This window comes from Semicossyphus pulcher, unplaced genomic scaffold (assembly GCF_022749685.1).
Source record: "Semicossyphus pulcher isolate SPU_LCO1_2020_fin unplaced genomic scaffold, fSemPul1.0.p SCAF_14, whole genome shotgun sequence".
Classification (NCBI taxonomy): domain Eukaryota; kingdom Metazoa; phylum Chordata; class Actinopteri; order Labriformes; family Labridae; genus Semicossyphus; species Semicossyphus pulcher.
This window is the reverse complement of record NW_027211648.1, coordinates 6960757-6987041: the sequence shown is the minus strand read 5'-3', so window position 1 is coordinate 6987041 and position 26285 is coordinate 6960757. Positions and strand designations below refer to the sequence as shown.

General features: G+C 42.2%; 1 protein-coding gene across 4 annotated transcripts in view; it reads left to right on the top strand.

Moving 5' to 3' along the window:
- ppp2r5eb (protein phosphatase 2, regulatory subunit B', epsilon isoform b) overlaps positions 1–20717 on the top strand; it is a 54898-nt gene extending 34181 nt beyond the window's left edge. For 3 of the 4 annotated variants that reach the window (XM_069661262.1, XM_069661261.1, XM_069661264.1), the window contains 12 exons: positions 8035–8231; positions 9744–9845; positions 10840–10932; positions 11068–11198; positions 11606–11665; positions 12982–13090; positions 14311–14364; positions 14697–14747; positions 14832–14951; positions 15177–15304; positions 16594–16695; positions 18080–20717. In XM_069661262.1, coding sequence (XP_069517363.1) covers positions 8035–8231; positions 9744–9845; positions 10840–10932; positions 11068–11198; positions 11606–11665; positions 12982–13090; positions 14311–14364; positions 14697–14747; positions 14832–14951; positions 15177–15304; positions 16594–16695; positions 18080–18179 — 1247 coding nt within the window. In that variant the 3' untranslated portion in view covers positions 18180–20717. The other variant, XM_069661263.1, reaches the window with a different exon arrangement.
- Positions 20718–26285: the final 5568 nt, after the last annotated feature.

The following is a 26285-nucleotide window of genomic DNA, read 5'->3' as shown; positions in this document are numbered from 1 at the left end:
ACAGTTTCTAGTGAAGTCTGCGCTTAGATCTATTAGCTGTTGTCGCTGTGATGTAGCCATAATAATCCTGAAAATGATGCTTGGCTTATGCACGGAGAGGCTGACGGAGTGGATAATTTCAGCGCTGACTCTACCCACTGCCCACAGAGGAGGCTGGATTAAAGAAGATCACATTTGTACAAGCTAAATGGATTTGGGGATAAATATGGATGGCGAAAGTAAATGCTCTCAATGATACGGGCACTTTAAACCATGAAATAGCTTCAGTTTAGGACTTAGGAGCCGTTGGTCAGTGTGTTTACTTGAGTGACTTTTAAAGGAGATTATCTGAATTTATTAAGAATTAAGTGTCAGGTTTATGTAATTTGAGAAAATGAGCAGCTTTAGTTGTTAGAATGACGTTACACAAGTTAATCAGACTTGTTAATATTACATCACATTGGAGGCATTTGGATTGGAAGAAGCTGGTTGCCTTGAGAACGGTGAGCTTGCTTTGCGTGCAGCTGGTCGATTTTATTCCTATAATGCTTTTATGCCTCAATCTTGGAAAAAGCATAAACAAAAAGAATTTACAGCAGGTCAGGGATTTAATGGGAGATATGTGGTTTGCCATTGGGTTGTAAAGTTAAGAGACCACGTGCCAAACCTGGTCAGAAGTATATGCTACATGTCACGTCGGCTAGAGAGTCTTGTATCAACGTTGCATAAAAGAAAGCTCGTCTGCAGCTCAAATCTTCGTTGGTCAGTTGATGAATGATTGTAGATGGTAATTTTCTAGATATGGTGGTCTTACAATAAGATTTCCTGCTAATTTATAGATAAAACCATTTGTAAAAAATAATAAATGTGGAAACGCATGCCTTCGTAGCCTCAAGGTTGCATAACTGCAACATCCAAGGTGCGATTCTCAGCTAGGGGACATGTTTTGCATGTTTATCCGTCTCCCTAAGTAAAAAAGTTTGTTGCTGACTTATTTACGTGCTAATATGTAAAAATTGACAAATCATTTAAATATATCAGCATACCAACCAACATCTGTCTCAATTTTCAACTATGTTTCAACTTAGTAGCTCCCAGGTTTGATATAAGATCCTAAAGGCTTGGTGACTGACAGCATCACCACAAGGGCTGCTCTTTGTTCTGATGTACGAGCTTGTCTGAGACGGTGTGTGTGTATCTGTGTGTGTTGGCAGCTCCACTCCCGTGTTACTCCTTCCTGATGTGTATGAGGGGTAGTTTCTGGGTTATTCTAGGCTATAGACACACACACACGTACTCTCACACACTAACGTAAAGTCCCACACACTTTCATGCACACGCCGGCACAGAATCTCTCTCTCTCTCTCTTTCTCTCTGTTCCTCTCCCACATTCACACTTGTACTCTCTCGACCTGTTCCAAGCCGGTTAGCTGTGCTCTCTCTGTGTCTCTGTAAAGGGATTACTGTGTCCTGTGTGATTATCTGTCTATTAATAGCTTCCTTTAAGGCCTTTCACATGCTCCTATAGTGGCAGAGCTGCAGGGTATCGAGGCCTTCGGGCTGGCAGCGCAAACGCGACCCCGAATCCTGCAGCCAGTAATTACTGTAATGAATTACAGCGTACTGTTCACTAGCGTATTGAGGAAAAGAAACATGAGGACCTGCAGACACACACTCTGACAACAACTTCAGCCAGTGTGCAAACAAAACAGGCATGCACACATTCACTGCACTGCAATGAAAGGGACTATATGGATGTTAATAATCATTATATTGTTGCAGATATTATAATTTAGATAATATTCCAGTTACTTTACCCAGTAACCAAACCCACAGCACAGACCCAGCTGTAGCTTCTTTCTCAAGCCTGCAGAATGATGTCCCCTGACCTCTGTATCCTCAGCCTTGTCTCGTCCTCTGTAAAATAAACTTTTTGCACACAGTTTGTCTGTGAAGGTTCTCAGTCATCCAGGTCATGGTCATTCTAGGCTTAATCCAAAAGGCAGCTGGACTTGGTTGAAGTTCTTGAAGACGTTTCACCTCTCATCCGCAAGGCTTCTTCAGTTCTGTGCAATTCGAATTGACGAAGCCTTTCGGATTAATTGAACACATTGATTTTACGTTCTTTTCTTGCTTAAAGGAGCAACTCACCCCTGGAAAAAGCCGCTGTCAGTCAAAGCTGGTGTTCTCTGTAGTCAATAGAAGCAATAATATTTGAAATTGTCGCCACAGCTGTGGAGAAAGTTGTACGAACAGCTCGTGGTTTTGCCCATTCTACATTCCTACAACACCCAGAGTGCATTGCGCCCCTCCCTCTGAAAGGAACGGCCCAGCGAGAGACGCTGGAGGGAAATACTACCGTTTTCCAGTCAAGGACATTGATCGCTGCAGGCAACGGCTCAGAGCGGTATGACGAGAATATACCGGTGGTCTAAAAAATCTTCAGGTCTCCAGTCTACATTTCAAACCTGACTATTTTGAACGAGACAAGACATCGGATGCGGCCGTCCTAAATTGAGGAAGTGTAGTTTAGCGAGCTCCCTGGCCTCCACCAGATGACGCGTTTTACCTAGTCTGGTGGAGGTTTTCCAGGGCCCATTGGAGAAGCGGGTAGAGTCCTCCAAAGGCACAGAGGCAAATTGCATTTTTTTCCGACCGGCATGGCATTAGCTTCCCATGATAGCATGATAGGACTGAGGTTGAAAATCGGCAAGGTGGCCCTTTAAACTCTGCTTGCCAAGATTTCCAGATCTAACACCAAATCCTGTTTTCAGTCACAAAGTATACAGAAGGTCTTCCCAGCACACCTTCATGTCCTTCATAAACTTTTGCATTAATGCACACATTATATATTTTTATATTCTTTTTTCTTATTTTCCCCCCTAATTTTTCTCCTAAGTTTGGTCTCGGTTGCGCTCCGTTTTTCTTAGCTCCGCCTTAAGAGCACAATAGCCTTGAATGCAGGCTTTATATGGGCATGTAAATTAAACCTTTGAGTCTTGATAAGTGTGCACACACCTTTTTACGTCCACATTTCACAATACAGAAGCATGCATATTAAGGGTGTGCCACCATGCAGGCTGTGAAGGAGAGACATTTATAAAAGGTCATATGGCCCAAACCTAATGCATGTACATTTACAGGCAAGAATGCATCAACACACAAACTGTATGGTGTGGTCCCGGTTCTGTTTGTCTACATTTTTCTTTGTAACCGCCTCAGTATCCCTCAATCGGTTATCTGCATTCGCTAAATATTTGGTCCACTTGTGCTCAGTGGAAAGGGTGAACGTATTAGCAGACAGTTGCTTAATATGTAGCAACATTAGCATTCATTTTGGATCTGTGTATATGTCCACTTGATGAATGTAAGTCCAGTATTCCCTCTCCTTTAGGCTCTGCTTTGGTCTCCACCAACTCCTGAGAAAATATCGAACTGTTTAGCTGCTAAATGCTCCAGTTCTTTTCTTACTAGTGTCTAACTCTGTCTGTGTGCTGTTTGGTGCTGAGCAGGTAGTGCACAGTTGATTTATCAGAGCTTGTTTGCAGAAAACGTCTCCCTTTTGCTGCTGGTCACGATGCCATGAGAGCAAGTTAAGAAAGAATGAGCAGGAAAGACTTTCGCTCAAGGACATGAAGCCTTTGCAGCAACCTTGATATTCTGGTCAGCAGTCTATTGGGGTATTTGGAGCACTGTGTGATCATATCACAGATCAAAGAGGATCTTCTTTCATCTTTTTGGCAGGTCTATCATGAGGTGCATATGATTTGAAAACTCAGTTTGAAATGGGTTTTTTCCACAAGTCTAAGAGTTCAGTTCATTTGCTCTGAGAAATGAGTGTGAATATAGAAGCCACCACTGAGCCGCTGGTCCTTCTATCCCACTAAGTTTGTGGAGCGGGGATTAAAGCCCGCTGAGCCCAGGACTCCTGCCAGTCAATCAGGCGTTATTTTTTTGACTGGCCTGGTTGGACTCGGCCTCAATGAGCTGAGCTGAAGCAGGAGGCCAGCAGGTCGTGAGTAACTAGTGGCATTTGGATCAAAACATGTTTGGAATAATCACTTTAAATGCGCTTGATGAGATCTGGCGAGGCTGGTTTCCCAGGGCAGGAAACTGCATTGATTGGTCAGAGCTTCAGGAGGAGGATTTCAAGTATTTGGCTCCTCATTCTGATCAGCTGAATTCAGTTTAATCTAGACTGCAAAATCTGTGAAAGTCAATATATTCAAAGGGAAAGAAATATTTTCAGTCAGCCTCACCTGTGTCAGAGTTTTGATTTAGATACAACATGAACCTGTTTATAAAGTCCTTATATTATATGTCTTATTCCAACCATAACCCATGTCTTGAGCCTCACATGACCTTTTCAACTCCTCAAAGATACATTTTTAATCTTATTTAAATCAAGAAGTCTTAGTAAAGTCACATGACACCTCCTAGAGAAACGTTGGGCGAACATTCAGAATGTAGCTGTGATCAGGCTCACATTTGACCTACGTCACGTTAGTGAATGAGATGAGCGTAATAAGCATTCGCCTCTACTATTGACTCGAGGCCTCACTGTTAAACCTTCAGGTCAAGAGCATAAAGTCTCCCAACAGTCGGGTCACTAATGTGCCTGATTTGTTAATATGTTGTCTTGCATTTTAGTTGATGAGATCCTATTTGTCGAAATAATCTCTTGTTTTTGTCATAACTTCTCATGTTAGTTGCATGCGTCTCTCTTGAATAAAAGGTGTGTTTTCGTCCGACCTGCACTGTAATAGTAAACTTTGTCCCATAAAAAGGTCTGATTTGAACACTTCTAACATCTGCAGACAGCCTGGATTAGGGGTGGGGCAAAATATACAGCAATATATCGCCGTCCTGACATGTGCAGCACAGTTATCAGTTATATATATCAGGTTAGGGTTACGAGTAATGTATCGCACCAGTCAGTGTGACGATGTGTTCCGATATTGATAGTTTGTCCCACCGCTAATTGTGATATTGTCGTTATAATAGTTACCCTGTGATTCCCACTAATACTTTCAGTTTTTTGTTTAAATGGGACACGATCCCAATTTCAGATGATATTTAGCTCTTGCTTTTATATGATTTGAATTTATTTATCGTCGGCCATTTGGGGAAAAAAAATTCAGATTGATGTTATAAAACTGTACCTTTCCCGGACCAATCTTCTGCCCCATTCTGTGTTGTTACATTCTGCAAATTGCGACCGAGGCACCAACATTCACACTGCGGTAAAAGACTTCTTTTTACTTGTTGAACTCCTCAGATCTCTTGTATTCGAAAGTTAATGTATCTATCATTTTATATAAGTGGAATATGTTCCAAGTTTGTTTTCTTGGTACGGCAGTTGGGTGTCGGTTTCACAGATTTGACACAAATTGAGATAAAACGATAATGTGGTGACTCAAACTGTCAGGGAGATCTGTTTAGAGCGCTGAGTTAAGAAAAAAATTAAAATATCGGTATTTTGCGCCAGCGATGCGATAATTGTATCGCACCATTCGGGACGATGATATATTGCGGTATCGATATTTTGTCCCCTCACGAATCGTTATATGATTGTCTTGCAATATATCAGTTATCGCAGAATCGCTGTATCGTGATATTATCGTCATCATGGGCCACGTATCGTATCGTGAGTTGCTCTGCAATTCCCACCCCTACCCTGGTTACAGTATTAGGAGAGATCCTTTAGTTCAATGGCCGAGTAAGGCTCAGGGAAATCTGGAATAACGCTAAACTCCAACGCTGACAATAACAGTTATAATAACTCCAACTTTTATTTTCATTTTCGATTAATGTTCAAACTATTTTCCTCCATTTACCAACTAATAATGTTATCTTTAAAATGTTAGAACACGGTGAAAAAAGAATCAGTCTTCCAGAACCCAAGGTAACGTCTGTAATTTAATTAATGGACTAATCATCCTTAACAGCTGTTTGTTGTGAAGAGGTGAAAAAGTCATTTCATTGTTACTCTAAAAGTTTGTTACTCATTGATATGCAGTTTGTGACTCAATGAGAAATGCAGCAGAATTCAAAATGACAAATGAGGACTTTGAAGTCTAATTTCTGAACACGCACACACTGAAACATGCATACACACACACACAGCGCTGTTGGTGTAGTGCCTTGGGAGCAGCTTATCTCTTACATAACAATGGCCCAGTCCTGCTGGGATGGGAACATCAGCTCTGGCGATCAGGGAAAAGAGCGCCGTGCGTCTCCCTGCAGGTCTGAACTCTGCGCGACCCCCTCTGCCACGTCTGTAACCGTGGGATCAAAATAAAGACACCTGCCGACTTGTTTTCATTGTGCATCCATATGGTTTGTGACAGCTCAGCCTCTGCCGCTCCCCTCAGAAACACTCGGCGCGGGATAATGAGGCTGTTGCGCTCGTACACGCGGTACTGACAGAGCTGGCGGAGAAGATGAATAAGTGAAAAGCTAATGCAGAGCAGGAAACTGACTTTTTCACCACGAGGTTGTTGCAGCCTTCATTTAAAGATGCTTTAAAATCTTGTAATGATTATCCTTCTGCTATTTTGGCTTTCCCTGCTTATGCTGCTCACCCAGTTCATCTTCTCTTTAAACAGACAGACCTTGCTGCTGCCTGAAGTTTTAAACATATAACTTCCTGTGTGTCAGGAAAACAAATTCACTCTTGGCTTCTAAACATTGAAAGCAGTCATACTTTTTTCCCTCTTTAACACATTTGTTCTTCAGTTAAGCTTGATTACATGTTTTAAACTATATATTATACTACTAGGACTGCATGGTGGCGCAGTGGTTAGAGCTGTCACCTCACAGCTAGAAGGTTCCTAGTTTAAGTCCTGGTTCGGACAGAGCGGGCCTTTCTGTGTGGAGTTTGCTTGGTCTCCCCGTGCATGCGTGGGTTCTCTCCGGGTACTCCGGCTTCCTCCAACAGTCCAAAGACATGCTCGTTAGGTTCATATATATAGATGTACTGCATTGATCCCACACTGGGAAATTGTGGCGTTACAGCAGCAGGTTATCAAAGCGAATACAGCACAGGAGCAAATAAATACACAGTTAGAATAACCTGAACACTCAAAGAAAGTAATATATACATCCAGGAACAACAATAATAAATAATACCTTCAACTATAGTAAATCTAAAATATAAATTAAATATATCTGAAAAGTAAATCCAAAATATAAAACTAACGTACACTACCAGTCAAAAGTTTGGACACACTTTCCCATTCACTTGTATGAGAAAATGTTTCCAAACTTTTGACTGGTAGTGTATATGCAAAATGTAAACATACTTCTACATCTACAGGGAGGTAGAGGTGTAAATGTGCAATTAAATTACATTTTTATGGTTTCTTTGTTTAAAAAAAATCATGAAATTGATGTATCTTTATTCTCCAGGGATTTGCACGTTGTCCCCGGACCTGTGCGTGTTTTATCAGAGTGCTGTTACAGTCCAAAGACATGTGCGCTTACGTTAGGTGGCAGCTGGGATCGAGCGTTTGCGTGGCCGCCTGTTGTCTAATTTCTGCTGGGATTGGCTCAAACCTTTCAGAGGAAAAGTGGCTATAGCTGATGGATGGATGATATTTATTATTATGGATTTGCAGTTATTTACAAGGACATAATAGGTAAAATGAAGAAGATCATTATTCCTTAATATTGAGATCACAGCTGCTGGATTCTTTTTTGATCTTCTCTTACAATGGTTTTGTCAATAAAGTGCAAAAAATGACTCTTTAAACAATAAAACAATAAATAACTCTATAAATATATGAATAAAGTCTGCAGCAGGATTATTACCAACAGAATCACCTTTGTAGTTTCAAACAACTGTCTCGCCACTGTTTTGACTTCGCTGTCTTTATTCCCACTCCTGTATTTTTTATTGATTCCTTTGGTGTTGCGGCTCTCTGACCTCTGTGGGAGTCAGAAAAGTCTGCATGCTTCACATTAAATTATGTACCCATTTAATTAACTAACTTTCCCCTTCATCTTTCTCTTCCCCTCTGCGTGTGTGTGTGTGCGTTTGGTTTGCGTGTGCAGAAGTGCCAGCGCCGGAGCAGCCGGAGCTGTTCCTGAAGAAGCTGCAGCAGTGCTGTACTGTCTTTGACTTCATGGACACGCTGTCGGACCTCAAGATGAAGGAGTACAAGCGCTCTACGCTCAACGAGCTGGTGGACTACGTGACCGTCAGCCGGGGCTACCTGACAGAGCAGGCCTACCCCGAGGTCGTCAAAATGGTGAGGACGGAGAGAAGCACCCAAATAGAAAGAACGGATGAGAAACACACCCTCAATAGACACGTCATTGTATTTGTCCTAACTAACTTGCGCTCACATACCTACATGACTTCAATAGTTTTTCTTACAAATGTGCTGCCTGTAGATACAAATTAAAGTCTGTAAACTCGTCACACTCAAACCAGTCCTCCTTTCCTGTCCCATTTCTCTCCCTCACTATTTCGTGCCCCCAATGCGCACATCCTCACGTGAGCCTCTGATGTAACACAGAGCATCACAGAAGAAACCTCAGAGCCTGCAAAACAAAAGGAGAGGAGGTTGAGGGAGAGGTTGAACACAGCAGCATCAAAGCAATGCGAGCTGAAGCAAAAATCCCTTCGAACACTGAACCGTCTGTCTTTTTAGTGTTATTGAACATAACTAACGTCATAGTTGGTTTTTATTGAAAGATGATGAAGTGCAATGATTGTTGATTTTTACAACTGTGTGCTTCACTTCAGAGAACAAGAGATAAACAAACTGTGTGCACAGGGTGGAAAGCTGAGGTCAACATGTGCATGTAAATTAAAGTTCCTAGAGAAGCCTGGTGATAGTGACAGCAGAAATCAATAATCACTAATTGATTCCAATCTGCCTGTTTCGTTTCACAATAAAAGCATAAACACAACCTTAAAAGAAATAGACATTGTATGAAAATATTTTTTTTAAATTTACAGATTTTTGTCCATTGAATATTAATCATTTTCAGCAGTGGATGGCTGTGACGGGACTGAATTTGTCTAATCGCGGTAAAACACGAGCGCCCCCTTGAGGTTTGGCTGTTAACCGCCGCCTCGGCCTGCTGCTGGAGTTTGTTTTGTTTATTTAACTACAGCGCGTTCCCCAGACAGTAAAACATCATCGACGCGAGCTTATTATCACTACTAAGTTTGTATCCTTGATTGTTGAAGTGAAATCTGTGGTGACGGGCTAGTTGTTGTTGTAGCGGCTAAGCTAGCATATCGCGAGAATGCACACGAGCTCGTCTGCGCCGATTAGCTGCGCAGTGTTGAAACAGCGGTGCTCTGACAGCCAGGTTTCTTTTGCTGATTATTGTGATTTTTAAAACAAGTGTGTTTTTCACAATGTATTCTGTACGGGAAAGATGAGGTGCTTCCCTGGGACACGTGCTGTACCTAGCAATATCACAAATAAAAAACTAAAAAAGCAGTGATGACGGTCATTGGGTCCGTCCCGCGGTTGGCGTCATGTAACCGTGGTATTGCTCTCATGCGGAAGAAAACAGCTACAGAAAATTGTAACGTGATGCAACGTCCTGAAAAGTGTTCTGTTTAACCAGTGCACGGAGTTATTTGGTATAAACAAGATTAAAAGTCAGGGCTTGCAGAGAGCTTCATCAGAGAGCCGTTAAAGACAGGACGCCACAAACAGCTCTCATCTTCATAACTGTTTTTTCAAGCTGACACATCAAGTGAAGTGTTTTAAGCGTCCTCTTTGTGTGTTTTTTTTCAGGTGTCTCACAACATATTCCGGACCCTTCCGCCCAGTGACAGTAATGAGTTCGACCCCGAGGAAGATGAGCCCACGCTCGAGGCCTCCTGGCCACACTTACAGGTAAAAAACACCACATGAAACTGTGTGTGTGCTACTAATCACCAAATTGTAGCCTGTTTGCTGAATTGGTACACACTTTGTTTCTGTGGAGCTTTAACTTCTGCTGTACTCTGTGTCAGGGATGGTACCAACATGATGAAGGCAAAGTAGACAACAAAAAGTAGAGCTATGACTTGTGTTAAAGCCCACTGTGACAAAAATACATCTCTGTTTGTGTACAGATTGTATCAAAGCTACGTAGCATGTTTGTAGTTTCAACTCTAACCACGGCTTTGGATTAAAATCTTTATGCTAAGCTCGGCATGAGTGCATTAAAGACTTCTTAAAAGAAAGAGAGAATATATGCAAAAGTATTGAATACGTAGAGGTCGTGGTGCCGTAGACCTGTTGGTGTTGGTGGTTTGGTTTCTGGTGGCGGGGTGGGTTCGTGTCTAGAGCCAGGCTCTCTTGTCTCTCACCTCCCCTCCTCCTTCTCTGTGTGCCTGCTGCCCAGGACTCCTTTAGAAATGAGATGCAAATCTCAAGGAGAAGCTTCCTGGTAAAACCTTTTTTCTTTTTGTTTCGTCTCATTTAACCAATTTTTCCAAACTATTTTTTCCCCCCAATCGGAGCCCCATTTTTTCCCCCCGACATCCCCGGCCAATCCAAACATGTTTGTCTCCTAGCTACACCCGCCTTACGCTGAACCTTTTGTGACCTCTGACCCCCTGTGACCTCTCCCTTGTATCCACTCCAGTCCCAGTGTGTATGGGGTTAGTTCAAGGGCTCTCATTTCTCAGTGAAACATGTCAGGATTTTTCTGGTATTTTCAGCGTGTTGTTGTACAGCAGGAAGTTTGTCCCTAGTTTGTGTGCACACATGCAAACTGCGGCTAATCTTCCTGCACGTCACACAGCTGATCGAAGAGGATGGGCATTTGAATTTTAACACGCGTTTATTTTAACATCAACTTCCTCTCCTGTCCGCCCTCCTCTTCTTCTCCTCCTCTCTCCAGTTGGTATACGAGTTCTTCATCCGGTTCTTGGAGAGTCAGGAATTCCAGCCCAGCATTGCCAAAAAGTACATAGACCAGAAGTTTGTCCTACAGGTGAGTCCCTTAGTCTCTCTGCAGGTCAAAGGTCAGCTGCAAACCTGCAAATCCTTTCTGCGTCCCTTTGCTACAGTGTTTTTTTTCTGATCTCTCTCCCCTCCTCTCTGCTCGGTGTTCCTTTCCTCCGTGCAGCTCTTGGACTTGTTTGACAGCGAGGATCCTCGGGAGAGAGACTACCTGAAGACAGTCTTGCATAGAATTTACGGCAAATTCCTGGGGCTGAGGGCTTTTATACGAAAACAGATCAATAATATTTTTCTACGGTGAGTGCACACTAGATCTTCAAATGGTTAAAATAACTGTTTATATCTATTTATTACAGGTTTATAATGGCTTAATGATGCTCCTCTACAGCTCTTGGTCAGGATAGACGTCTGCATGTCTGATTAAGCCACTTGTTAAAGCGTCATCAGATTTCACTCCACTTTTACTACAAATACTTAGTCTCAAATCTGCACTATAATACCATTATAACTGCAATGTAAAGTCAGATTATATCATTTAAAAAGCAGCTACATGTTAGCTTGCAGTTGAAAAAGTGTTTATTTCGGTCATACATTCATTTTTACGTTTGTTGTAGATGTTTAACCTTCTCCTGCCTCAGTCTCATCTCGACCTCCTCTCTTTTGTCTCCCTCTTCCCTCCGCCTCTCTCTCTGTCCGCTGTGCAGTTTTGTTTATGAGACGGAGCACTTCAACGGGGTGGCTGAGTTGCTGGAGATCCTCGGGAGGTATGTGGAGGCCTCGGTCGCACATTTACACTCACTGCTCTGTCAGCTGATGCTTTTAGCAAAGAGCCATGTAGACCTGAGAGCACGATTAGAACAGAACTCATCCCGATATCTCTTGTTGTTAAGTTAGAACGACAAGAGGAGTTTTCTGCCTTTTAATTCACTCATTCAGTCTGGGAGTTTTATAGCGATACAGATATTTTCAAGAGGGATCAAATAAGGAAAAAATACGACTGGTATTGGTGAAAAGTGAAAACCTGAGTGATCTGGCTCCTTAAACAGGATTGTAACAGTGGAGATGTCCGGTTCAGGGTGGAGCAGGAGCAAAATATATATTTTAGAGGAGAAATAAATGAATCCTCAACAGACTCTTAATCCATTTTAATCCATTATAAGAGAGCGGGCTTACGAAGGCAGTCCATCAGCTCCGTCTCAGGAGCTTCATGGTGCTTTTTGACATGTAGACACAGTTAAGGGCGATTTACTTTTTCCTCACTGAATCACAGTTTTTGCTGATATTAGTAACAAAGAAATAAATGTCTAAAATATACCTGCAATCCCATAATAGCTGCTTCTGTGCTGTTAGATATATTTAAAGTTACAATCTCGAAAATCTCAGTTTTGTTCTCTTTGAACGGTAATTGCGGGAGCACACTTCCCAGATATCCAGACAGTGTTGCATGTGTGACGTCCACGGTTGGCTCCGGTTGTAACTCTTGATTTTTTGCCTTCATCTCAGCGTCCAGTTTGTTTCTTTTTCTTTGGATTTTCACTTATTTTTGAAGTTGTATCTGTCTGCAATCTTTGTTTGTTCAGCCATAGTAGATTACTGTTTACTCGCAACACTTATAGAGAGTGGAAAAGCTGCCGCTTAGCTCCGCCCACACTCTCTGGCAGACCAACAATGAATCCTTTACTTGATTGACAGAAGACGAACCAATAAACATTGTAAATCCTAATCCCTAGAAAAACTGCTTGATACACATTGGCTACGCTGATTTTTCCTCCATGAAACGCTCTTAAAAACCTGTCCTGTAAATTACAATGTAAACAATGCTCTACTGTAGCCCTCTGAGGAGCTTTAAAGGAACATCCCGTCTGTTTTTACTCCGTCGCCCTGAAGGTGCGAGCAGATCTCCTCCATCAGTTCCAGCTCTTTATTTCTCCTCCAGGCTCTGTCGCTCATATAAACAGCCCTTCTTTTTGTGCGCCGCTCATTGATCTTCCTCTTGCTTTCAGAGGACTCACAAAGAAACGCTTTCATGTGGTCATGTTTAATGTATGTTTATGTTTCCTCTATCTTCTTTCCTTCCCAGTATAATCAATGGTTTCGCTCTGCCACTGAAAGCGGAGCATAAACAGTTTCTGGTCAAAGTGTTGATCCCCCTCCACACTGTCAGGAGTCTGTCCCTCTTCCACGCACAGGTAATATATGTGTGTTTATTCCTTCCCTCACGCAGTCTTGACTTTTTTCATTTCTTATTGTTTGGTCATGAAAACTCTGTACCTGGGAGCTACATTGAAAGACTTCTGTAAACAGAGGTGCTTGAAATTAATAGTGATCATGTGACTATACATGTGCACAGCCTTTAAAGTCATACAACTGTCTGTATGTCTGTGATTCTGACTTAGCCTACTTTCGGGGTCACATTTCAGACTTAAGACAAGTGAAGTGTGGACAGAAGATGTGCCCCAAACAGCAGATTATGGGGTCAATAGTAGGGATAGACCGATTATCGGCGCCGCTATTCGGCATTTAGACGCTTCGGCATCAGCCTTTTTTTTTTTCTTTTTTTTTTTTTAATCCAACGGCCGATAAGAGAAATTTGATTTAACTTTGTTTTATTTACTTTATAAAACTTCAGGAAGTTATTTATTTATTTATTTAAATTTTCACTTAACTTTATAAGAGATGCTGCTGACCCTGGGAACTCCCTGCGCTTTTTGTTTGATTGTTTAATAACATATGCTTTAAGGCATTTAAACAAAGTTAAGTGTTGGAGTTTGTATTATTCAAAGTTTTGACGCCAATATTTTCACTTTTACTGCAAATGAATATCGCCTCCAAATATCGGTTATCGGCCTCCTTGACTACTAATAATCGGTATCGGTATCGGCCCTGAAAAAACCATATCGGTCTATCTCTAGTCAATAGTTCAGGCTATAGGGTTCTGAGGATAGTGTAAGGTTTAGAATTAGGGAAGTAGTGGTTTGGGGAAGGGTTAACTCCCCAGGAAATTGTTGCAAATCTGTGTAATGTCCTCATAACTGACCCAGGTTAATGTTTGTGTATCGTGCTGTGTCGTGCTTATACAAAAACATTTGCAATAGTGCATTTTAAAAGACTTTAACACTTTTAAATATGGCGAATCGAAGTATGCTTTAAAAATGAAGAAAACTAAAACTTTAGCACGCCACATTTGTTGTGGTGCAGAAGTTAGCATGAAGTTATGCTGTGTATGTAGGCATACAATACCCCTCATTACACAAAAAAACGCCATTAAAACATTAAGAATATTTTAAACAAAGCATTTAAAGATCCTGATGTTGTGGTTTATCTGAGCTGCTATTTTAAGCTAAGCTAACAGGCTAAAGTGTGCTGATATAATATTTGTTCTAACATGTGCTCTCCTGTCTCCCTGCAGTTGGCGTATTGCATTGTACAGTTCCTAGAGAAAGACCCAACATTAACAGAACCAGTAAGTATCAACTGACACCCACACTAACAGTAAAGTTACATATTAACTGACCTTTGCTTATAATAGTGCGTCTGTCGTCAAACTTCACCATCACGTGGACTTTATACAAACTGTACAGTCTTTGTGTGATAGTCTTGCTCCATATCCCACATTTCCTGCAACACCTCTGATAAATGAGACTCAGGTTAATCATAAACGGTGCAGACAGCGCCTCACTCAGGTGAAAAGAGGAGCTTCACACAGAAGAACTAAAGCAGGGGGAGAAGAGGGGAAACGTTTGGGGAACATAAACGCAACAGTCGGGATGAACTCTGTCTCTTCTCCCTCCTCAGGTCATCAGAGGCTTACTGAAGTACTGGCCGAAAACCTGCAGTCAAAAAGAGGTGAGGCGTCCTCTTGTCTTCTGGTACCTGTGTGTTTCTGTGTGTGTGTGCGTAGTAACACTTTCCTCCTGTGCTGCCCTGCAGGTGATGTTTTTAGGGGAGCTGGAGGAAATCCTGGACGTCATCGAGCCCACACAGTTCGTCAAGATCCAGGAGCCGCTCTTCAAACAGATCTCCAGATGTGTCTCCAGCCCACACTTCCAGGTCAGCTACGATGAGACTGACTCATCATCCAGGCTGATTCAGGATCAGTGTGATTTGCCTGGAATATTGTGTTGCAACATGCACACAAAGAATTAAAATATTATGTGATGCTCTTTGGAGTAACCCTTCATAATTTTAAAGCTTCTATTATATTAGTTCCTGTGATCACATGATGCATGACCACCGGGGACATTTGGTGTTGACCGCCTCTCTCCTTGCTCCCAGGTCGCAGAGCGAGCTCTGTACTACTGGAACAACGAGTACATCATGAGTCTGATCGAGGAGAACTCCAGCGTCATCCTGCCCATCATGTTCGCCAGCCTCTACAGGATCTCCAAAGAGCACTGGAACCCGTGAGTCACATTAATAACAAGATCTTCTCCAGCTGATTTGTTTAACAGATGAGGCTTTTAAAGATTTGATTTTAGATTAGTTTCACTCACGCACTCAGCCACGTGGTGTCTCTCCGATACTTGCTGATCAGCAGCTCTCCTCAGGTTTTCCCTGTGCTTCCAATCACTGTGTGTTACCCAAAGTGCACGCTGAGCTGTCTCTGCTACATCAGGACTCAGTTTGCTGTAAACAGCAGGAAACAGTGTGTCAAAAACAATTTGAGGTCAAAATTACTCAAAACTGGACATCTAAAATAATCTAACTGCCACCGTGTACATAGTTTATACCCTAATAGTGATAAGAAAGTGATCTGACGTGAGCAAGGACACTGATAATGTTTTAACAACACCTTTCTCAAACACTGACCGGCAAACCAGGCGTGTTTGAAGGCGGTCAGAATCAGGACTACTGAGAGAAACTCGCTCCAAATGATCGTCATTCATGGCTTTTACATTAAATCTAAACGTCCAGGGGAATTTATGTGTGAATATACTCCATATAATCCTGCAGCCACACTCTGCTAGCATGTCTGCAAAGTCTGGAAAAACTTAATTTAATTAATTTCCAGGTAAAATTAATTTCACAGATTTAAAATATTATCAAATTGAACAACTTATTTAAAGAGCAGCTTTTCGGTTGGCGTCCTTTGTGAGTTGTTCTTTGGGGACATTTATATGTGAACCGAAATATGATCACAAGAGTGACCTCTGGACTTATGATAAGGAAGCAACATAAGGAAGCACGACCCAGCTTGGTTAAGTTGAACAATATTAAATATGGGCGTCAATGCTAGTGTTAAAACTGATGAGAGTGAAAAGACAAAAGACACAGCACGATCTTAAAGGAGGAGACATACTGACCAGCAGCAGGACCTTTAGTTATAAGGAAACAGGAATCATTTAAAGGGGAGGTGTAAGGTGTTGATGTTGATCTTTAACCTGCATTAAATTCACACGTGCAGTTCAGGTGTTTCATTTACTGCTAGAAGAGCCGTGGTCATGATGTCCCCGACAGGCTGGAGTCTGTGGCTAGAACAGAAACGTCATAAAAAATATAAATGTTAACTTTTTAAAGCAAAAAGCCCTTAAAATATAAATTCAGTAAGAAATGTCAAGTTCTCTTAAAACGGTCCACATGTCATGAAGTCATTGATTCTTTAGTGATGATAAAAGTTTATGGACGCTGTTAAACTTTACGTCACCGGTGCACTGAATTGTGGTCTCTCTCTCTCTCTCCCTCATCCTCGCAGGGCGATCGTGGCGCTGGTGTACAACGTACTGAAGGCCTTCATGGAGATGAACAGTACCTTATTCGATGAACTTACAGCCACTTACAAGTCAGACCGCCAGCGGTAAGAAGCTGCACACATTCACGTCATTGACAAATATCTGAAGGAGCAGCAGGAATACAAGGAGTGAAAGTTTAGTCGCAGCACTAGTTATAGGAAGAGTTGTAGAGGTGAAGCTAATATCTTTGATGTTTCGGGAACTGCCTGTAGATGTAACAGGAAGCTGTGTTCTGGGTAATAAAGTTTATTGGCCAATCAGTATTCAAAGTTCACTGATCTCTGAGGTGTTTAGTTCACTGATTCTGACATCATGTGATACAAAATGTTTATCGTCCCGCTGCATGAATTATCACTGTATCAATCCTTAGACTTACACTTAGTTTTATGACCCAGTGTTAGTACTCTTAGCTGCACTTTGTTTTTAGTGCTAATAAGCAAACATTAGCATGCTAACACACTAAACTACCATGAGTGTTTAGTGTACATAATACCTGTGGCCTCCCCACTCCCACTCCGTCACACTCTCAGCTGAACGGAGCGCCCTTCGTTAAGCGATTTAAATACAGCGGCGTGCTCCGCTCACTCTGGCGTAAACAGGAAATGTGTGTAACCATGGTTTCATGTCATAGAAATGACAAAAGCTACGTAAACACCAGTGTGGCAGAGACATTAAAGTCACTCCACATCATGAGGAAAATTCATCCTGAGCTTCCTTTGTAGCTTTTCTTATACTTTTCAAACTCATGTGAATGACCTGCAGAGTTTTTACAACCGTCCCCCTGAATATAAAACACTTTAGACTTTGTTCATCTCTAGACAAGAAAACATTAAATCTTGAATGTAACGTTAACTTTAAGACGCTGATGTCAGTATATTATTTCATGTTTCTTAATTGAAGCAATCCTCATTTGGAACTTTAATTTACGTCTCTCATCTCTTGACGAACATAACGAAGCGTTGCACCTGCTCAGTACGTCAGCATCGGTGCAGGCTCGCTGGTGGAGGGTTTAAAAACCGACTCCCACTCTACACTCAGGTTGTGGACGGCACTCAATGTGGCGGACCCTCACCGCGAGCGAGACTGGAAGTGCGATGGGAGAGGGTGATGGGAGCGGTATTATGAGCATGTTAGCATGCTGATGTTAGCATTTAGCTCAAAGTTCCTATATGTCTTAGTATAGTGTAAAGGGCTTCCTGCAGGGCTCATATTTCTGGTCATGTCTGCAGGTTTAAGACCTTGAGAATTAAATAACCACATGTGTAGTCCTGCCTTGAATCTCTGATCTCTTTTACCAGCATTCAGAAATAGTTGTCAACGGGCAAAACACCAGACTTTTCTGAATCACTGAACTCGTCAAAGATGTGGGCAGAATGTCAGGATTTCTTCACCAGGCCTCACGGTCTCAAACGCACAATAAAGCCTCGTCCTCCATGTTGTTCGTTTCAGTGAGAAGAAGAAGGAGAAGGAACGGGAGGAGCTCTGGAAGAAGCTGGAGGACTTGGAGCTGAAGCGGGGCCTTAGGAGCGACGGGATCATCCCAACTTAACGAAGACAGCGCCGCGCTCCCCTCTGCCCCTCCCCCCTTACTCTCCCCCTGTGACTCCCTCTCCCCCAGCCTTCCTTACCCCCGACTCCCCCCCTTCCACATCAGCCATGTCTGCTCAGAGCTCTGAGAAAATCCCCGATTCAGGCCATCGTCTGTGGATCGACACGGAGCGCCCGCTGGTTTCTTAATTGTTTTTTTTTTTCTTATGTTTTTTTTTCTCCTGTGTTTGTGCGACTTACTTTACAGTAGATTCATCACGTCTGTTTTCATTATTTCAACAGCACTGTAAATAATTATTTTTTTCTTTTTTTTCCCTTAAACTGATATTATTGCAAACGGAAAACAAAACAATAATAATAAAAAAAGGAAGAAAAAATAGAAAATGAGAAAATGACTTGTGTGGGAGGGGAATTTAAACAAAAAAAACAACAACTTTTGGACTGTAGGACATGAAACGAACTCTTGGAAAACAAAAAAACAACAAAAAAAGAGAAGATAGATTGATTTAAACTCTTCATCCCGCTCTTCTTCTTCAGTACAGTCCCCTGTGTAACTTTTATTTTCCTGGTTCTCCTCTTTGCTTCTCCTCTCGTTGCCTCCATCTTTCTGTTTCCTCCTTCCCTCCTCTCTTAACGGTGCATCTGTCATTTCTGCCCCCATGTGGGATGTCCGAAACTGATTATGGGTCCCCCCCTCCCTCCTGAAGGTTCCTCTAGGACCACCCCTTTCCTCTTTGGCCCCGCCTACATGTCTACATGTTCTCCCTCCTGTTTTAAACGGGGGAAAAACTGAACAAAAACACATTTAAAAACAACAACGGACTTTCTTAGTACACAGACCAGTTCCTCTTTGAGTGTGTTTACATGCGTGCTCATGGAAGGGTTACAGGTCATTTTACAGGTGTCTTCACTAAATTATAATATACTCAATATACTTATTTCTCTCCCTTAATTTCAACCTTTTTAACCCTGAAACTACATCACTAAATCCCTCAAGATTCACATCGTCCAGTCTTTAAAATACTGCAGAAACTTTCTTGTGCATCAAAATGCAGCAGAAGTAAATTAAAATAAATAAAACTCCGACTCACTCTTGCATCATTTGTTGCTTGCATTTTAAAGTCAAAAAACTTTCACCCCAGTAACACCGTGAGCGGCTTCTCTGGCAGAACCTCTGTGACATTGCATTTCCTGTGGCTTCTTCAGAATAAAAGCCCCCAAAGTTTGACCTGTCAAGAAATTTCAGGGGAAAACACGGCTGCATGAAAACAATCAGTGATTGTGGAAGCTTCTATCATTGAGATAAAATGACCAACTAAAGTACCGGTATGTGGAATCACCATTTCCTTTTAAATATGATTAAATCCCGAGGAAATGGCAAAACCCGCCTCTAACAATGAGTACAATATAGAGAGGTTGAAACAGCATGTAAAAACACTGAATTGGTTGCACATCAATGCTGATCATCAGGACTATAAGTGATAAAAATGTAGACTTTAACCACTCTGCATTTGATCGTCTCTTTTCCCTTTACTTTGGTGCCATCCGGTGTCGCATAACGGTGATGCTGGAAAGCCGTAAACTAAAGCTCTGCATGAGACAAAAAAATAACTGAAACTATCCGTCGTCATGTTTTACACATCACTTATTGAGCTGCTGACAAATTAAGGGAACAAAATGAGTATATTGAATGCACAGATAATTTGAACACACATTTTGTCACCTGCCTGAACTACCTGAACTGGGAGCATTGCATCCTGTTGTGCGCTCTTGCATCGATTACCTCACATCCTGGTTACTTTAAATCCAATTTACCAACATTTATTTTGACTGTTTTTGTAGCCGGTGTAGCTTCCTGTCAATATACAATCCAGAACAGCACGCGTGTAAACACACTCAATTATTCTCCTTACATCCTCCTCGAAAATTGATGGACTACTTTTCATCACTTAAGATCTCCTCCATTTTTTTTTGGTTTACTTTTGACCCCTCCCTCCCTCCTTACCTGCCGTACCAGGTATCTCTGGTATCAGTCTGGCACTGGTACCCTCCGGCCATAACGGGGACTTGCAAATAAAAACAAAAGAAGTCTTCAGAGGAGCGCCAAATACCTTCCTCCCTTGTGTGAAAAGACGAGCGCCCCGCCTCGCCCCGCCTCACCTCACCGCCACTCCTCACTCCCCCCTCCGCCCACCGGGGGGCGCCGCGTTGACTTCACAGTATTACAACAACAACAGTGACAAAAAGAAAAGACAACCCTGTACATTGTTATTGAATGCAGTACACTGATAATCTTGTATCTTGTAGTAATTTAGCCTATGTTTTTTGCTTAGGAAACTGTGGAGAGGAGTATCCAGTATATAAAGAGGTATTATGGAACAAGACTTCCTGGTATTTATGATAGTGTTTCCCCCCTTTTAGTCTGTTTTTTTTTTTCTTTTTCTGTCTCTCACTCCTCCCTCTTCTCTTGGTTTTTATCTCATTTTGGATATTTTGATGAAGTTTCTTTTGACCATTGGATATATTTTTTTTAGTTGGGGGAGGGAGGGCGGGAGGGGGGTGAGGGTGAGGGGCAGGTAGGCAGGGAGTCAGGGGTCAGAGGGGGGAGGGAAGGAAGGAAGGATGGAGGGAGGGAGGGAGGGAGGGGGGAGTAGAGAGGGAAGGCACGGAGCAGACCACTTTGCCCTGTTGGGAGTTTGACAGTGAACCTCCCCCCTCCTCCCTCGCAGAATTAATGTGTGCTTTAGAACGGCCCGGATATAATATGATTTAAAAACTGAAAAAAAAAAAAAAGATAAAAAAGGGTTGGAGAAATACAAATGTTTAATTATTTTAAAAAATAAAGAGATATTAAATTAAACCTGTTTTGTGATAAAGCCCAGATGCTGGATTGCTTTATTTACTGGGTTCACAGGGTGTGTGTGTGTGTGTGTGTGAATGTGAGCGTGTGAAACATCTGTGAACATAAACAGATGTTGGTGTTAGATTCAGTCCAACAGGTGTTTAGACAAAGGATTCACTTACAATCCTTTTCTCTTTTTACATTTAAACAATAGCTAATGGGACTATAAAATACAGGAACTGGATTCTTTATTTTTTATTCTTCCCACTTAGGAAACCTAACTATGCTAATATGAAACATACGTGCATACGTGCATTGCAACGAGGCAGTATTGGAGTTATACTGAATTTGTCTTACAGTCCACAAACCCTGTGAAAAGCCAAAAGAGAAACCATGCGTTAGTCCGTCTCTCAATACTGTCTGACTCTCTCAACCAAAAGCCCACTGGTTCTTATCACAGACATACATCTTAAAAACTACTTGCACAAATACTCCTTCATTTATTAAATTCAGTTTTTCCGAAAAGAGCTGATCACTGTAGTTTATAATAAATAACTGAAGGAAGTGGTGCACGTGTTGGGGACTGTTTTTCTGCTGATTCATACACATGTGATGCTCTTTAAATAGTGTGTGTCGCTGTACTCAGGGAACCGTAGACTGTAAGAAGCGGACATAGCCGACTACACACCTATGACACCTCGAGTTTTGCCGAACATTATTTGCCGTCGCCATCTTGTTTTTCTGGAGCCTGAAGTGACCGGATGGAGAACCGAGAGGTCAAGCTCAGTGACTGGAACTAGCTGAGGTGAGGCCTTGCAGGCTGGTATCAATGTAGATACCGTAAGGGGACCATACTGTGTTACTAAGACAACATGCAGTTGTAGCTACACCTGCAGAGTGAGACCTTTAAGATTTTGCACATGTTTTTTTTCGATTAAATTTAACCCAGAGATGCCAAAACAATTATTACACACCAAGCATTTAAGATTCTGACTTATTTCACCTGACTGGATCCTTGCACATCAGGGGCGGATCCAGACTTTTTTGACTGGGGTGGCCCAACTGGGGCACTGACTTATGCAGGGGTGGCATGAAGTATGTAACACCAGCGCTAACAGCCGTCTGCAGAGAGCTGCTGGAAACTGCAGTGGTGTTTTTATAAGAGGTGTCACGCTCAGACTTTCCAACCATCATGGGAACAATTCCACCTCTGTGTGACCTACGAATCACAATCCTGTGTAAATAATAGTTTGACATTATTAAATGTAAAATCAGGGGTTACACTCGCCCCGGACAGTCACTATTTCCCCGATGCTTGAAGACAGTATGGAGCCGTTACAAAGAGTCCCAGTTTCCGACAGGCAGCCCCGCGTCCAGTGTCAAGGTGCAAGAAGGAGAGTCATGCCATCATCTTGTGTTGCATTTACTTGCACTGGGGCATTGGAGTTTCACTCTTCTGAATTTCCGACCAGCCTCAAATACATGCATATATACGTTTGTTTTGGATGATGTTTAATGTGATCATTCAAAATTGGGGTGGCAGCTGCCACCCTTGAAAAACGTCTTGCCACCCCAGCTGCCACCCTGGTAGATGAAATCAACTTGACAAGACAGGTTAATGCCAGGGGAAAATAAGCTTCAGTGATGTAAGTAGATGCAAGTGACACAGTATGTATTGGTACCAGGGCTATGGAGCATGCGTGTGAAAAGCCCATAAGAGCAGCTCATATATATATATATATTTTGGTCACTTTTTTAACTGAAATTTTGGAGTCACCATAAAGGAAAAAGTAAAAGGAAAGAGAAAGTGGACAAATAGGCGAGCGGTGAGTATGCTAATTCAACAATCCTCGAGCAGTTCTCCTGACCAATCAGAGAGCAGGGGAGATTGGTGGGCGGGGACTCCTAGAGCAGCCGGCACACAGGTGTACTGATTAGCTCTGGAAGGTCTCGGGAGGCCTGAAAGTGAGAATGAGAGCGGTTCTAGTTTTAGTTTGCAACATACTAATGGGCGGAGAAGTGGATTATGCTGCTGGTGTGTTGAGACGTTTCTGTAGACGTCACTGAAGTTGTTTTCTGTCGGGTCACAGGTGAGTGTCTCGTGCTCTGACTATCCGAAGTGGAAGTGGATCTTCTTCCACTTAGCATAACACGCTGTGAAAGCACTCCACTACAAATTAAAGTCCTGCATTAAAAGCATTCTTAACTAAAAGTTAAAAAAGTAAAACGTACCAAAAGTAAAAGTATTAATTTTTAAAACTATTCATCAATCTCAGAGTTGGTTCAGGCAGCTTTCAGGCATGTTAGTAAACAAACCAAGATGGCTGCTGCTAATGTGGATCCATAATCATGTCAGTATTAAACAAACTGGACATTAATTCATGTCAGGAACAAATTGCTGAAATCATTCAAATATATGATGTTTGACAAACATACTCAAATAGATTTAGACCGATTGTTCTTGCTGATTTTGATACCGATATATAAGGTGCATGTTTTTTTCCACCTAATCGTAAAGAACATCAAGTCTCCCCTGTAGTGGAGTTGATATCATGCCTACTCTTATTGTAGTGGCCAAAAAACTGCCAAACTGCAGACATCTTCACTTGCACCCTTCCTCACGCTTGACGGAAGAGGTGTGCTGCAGGCAGTTAACGTCGATGCATTACGTCAAGCTTTTTTAGGGAATCGTCGAGCATTTAGGCGTAATTAAAGCGCTGTTTTTTGGCGGAAAATTTTGGCAGAAAAATGACATATCTGCCGATACTGATAACGTGCCGATACTATCATGCAACCCTAGTGTTTTCTTCTCTCCATTTGTGACCACTGGTTTCTTGTTATTCCTCTTTTGTTGAATGTGAAGGTGGAGCTAGTCAAAAACCCCTTTCCCACCTAAATTTAGCGTGTTGACGCAGGTTTTTTAGACCCGGGAAGACCAACTTATTGATGCCGATTGTCTCCTTTCCCATTGCCAGTTAAGTATCCTCCTGTCCGTCTCTTTTCTGCTGCGTCACTGTCTGACGTCACAAACGCGCTCGAAACAGGGTTAATAAAAAGTGAAGATGTCACGGTGGTTAGGTCTTTATTGTATCTATTACTCATTCAGCCTGTGTATCAAACTCGGCGTGACAAATTTGGAACGATGCGAAGGCTGCTTGGATGAAGACGGTTGGAATTTGTAGCTGAGATGACAAGGAGTCGCAGAAGTTACCGACGGAGCATAGCATCGCGCCGGAGAGTGTTGACATGAGTTTGATGTTCCCATCCCATTTGTAACCGTTCCCACTAAGCAAAAAAGCCGGGTGTTAGCAGTGATAGTGGGTTTTCTGACCAGTGGGAAAGCATCTATAGATAATGCTGGGTCGCTAATGGTGCGCTTGCTCATCTACATGTTCGAGTAAAGAATCAGTTTTTCCACTACAACCCCCTAAAACCCTTTTTCAAACCAAAACAGCGGCCATGTTTTACAGTAGAGTACATGCTGACTAGAAAAGATGCCTGCTGACGTTAATGGTATTTAAACAATTCAGACATCCTGACATACATTTTAAAAACTCAGTTTGAGCATGTCTTATTGAAGCTGATTCAGTGACTGTTTGTTGGACATCATTACAGAGTGGAACCTCAGTCCGCCACCAGAGGTCAGCAAAGGCCTGCAGATCAGAGAGGATTAAAACAGACTGTGTTTTACCTGTTTAGTGGACCTGTAAACGATCACCTGTGCAGGGAGTGCACAGCTGTTTGAGTCTGTTTAACACTGAGGATTGTAAAGAGAATATTATAACAGTCACTGGGGTTTTTATTTTTCATGTATTGGACAGTAATGTAAATGTAAAACAGTATTTCTTCCTGGAGACGTCTGCAGGAATTTATTTCTCATCTTAAATCTCAGTTTTTTGAGCAAATGAGTGAATTTCTACTTTAATTATTAGGAATGTCATTTAATGTGTCGTTGCAAGTAAATAGATGTCAAAACCTGGCTTCTTAATCTCTACCTTGGGGAGTGTTGTTCTGCTGCAGAGCTTTGCTTTCTCTAACCTTGTTGTAAAAATCTTTTAGATTCAAGCTTGATTTTGCAGTTAAAATTGTAATGCGGTGCAGCCCCGAGACAAAAATAGAAATATCACCTCAGCCCAGCTTGTAGGATACAAGGGCGGAGATTTTGTTTTTCCATGGTGAGTCGAGGTCCTGTGTCGGTGTAGTAACACAGCCGCAGTAGGGACGTTAATTAGGCGCGCAGGCCGAGGTGTGGAGGTGTGCTGGTGGACCTGGTTACCATTTTTCTAATTAGGATCACCTGTCGAGCGTAAAACCCGACAGCTCGCATTAAAAAAAGAAGTTCCCTAAAAGACTCGTCCACCTTTCCCCCCCCGTGTTTGGACTCGGTGTAATTACTGGAAAGTTCTCAACGCCTCAGCGCACATTTGGCTCCGAGCTCTTTATAAAAAAAGCCAGTGACACGCTGAGAGCAATGTCATAATTAATTATCCTTCAGAGCTGATAATGCAGCTGATTACCCCACTACACTGCCCATCCAGCCACCCACGCAGCTCTATATGCATTAAACTTTCATACGTACCACTGTCATCGGGACGTGGCAGAATGCAGCAGATATCATGTTTCTGTATCGGCTGAACATTGTGACCCAGATTAGTTGATTGGATGCAAAAGTAACTTAAAGAAGTCGTCAAATAATTCTTTAACATTTGCATTCTGGTGGAGTGAAATACAGACAGGGTTAGCTTAGCTTAGCATAAAGACTTGTTGGGTTGTTTACACTAGTATTCCTCTCCTTTCCCCCTGTTTTCCTGACATTGTAGTTTGATTGACATGACTTTGCTTACTTGTGAACGATATACCCGTCACCTTTTTAAAAGTACATGTCATTTCCTTGACGTTTGGCACATGCCTTTATTATGTTTAATCCAATGACTGTATATATAGTAGGGCGACCCATCTCCATCTACTACCATTGTACAAATTGATGTCAAAATAGCCCCTGTGATAGGTGCTGCCATCTTGCAATGGTGATGTCATTTGGAGCCAGAGCTGCGCAGTAGAGATCGGCGGGTGGAGCCGCTGTAGCCACTTCCACTAACCAAAACACACTTAACTTATCGTAAAGAACAGCAAGGATCCTGCACGCCGGCGTGTTTAACAGCAGAACAGCTTCTCTGTGTTGGTTTGAAGTTAACGTTCACAGGTATGTAAACTTCACTGACTGTAGTGATTATTTTAGTTACGTTTCCTCACGCCGTTCGTCCT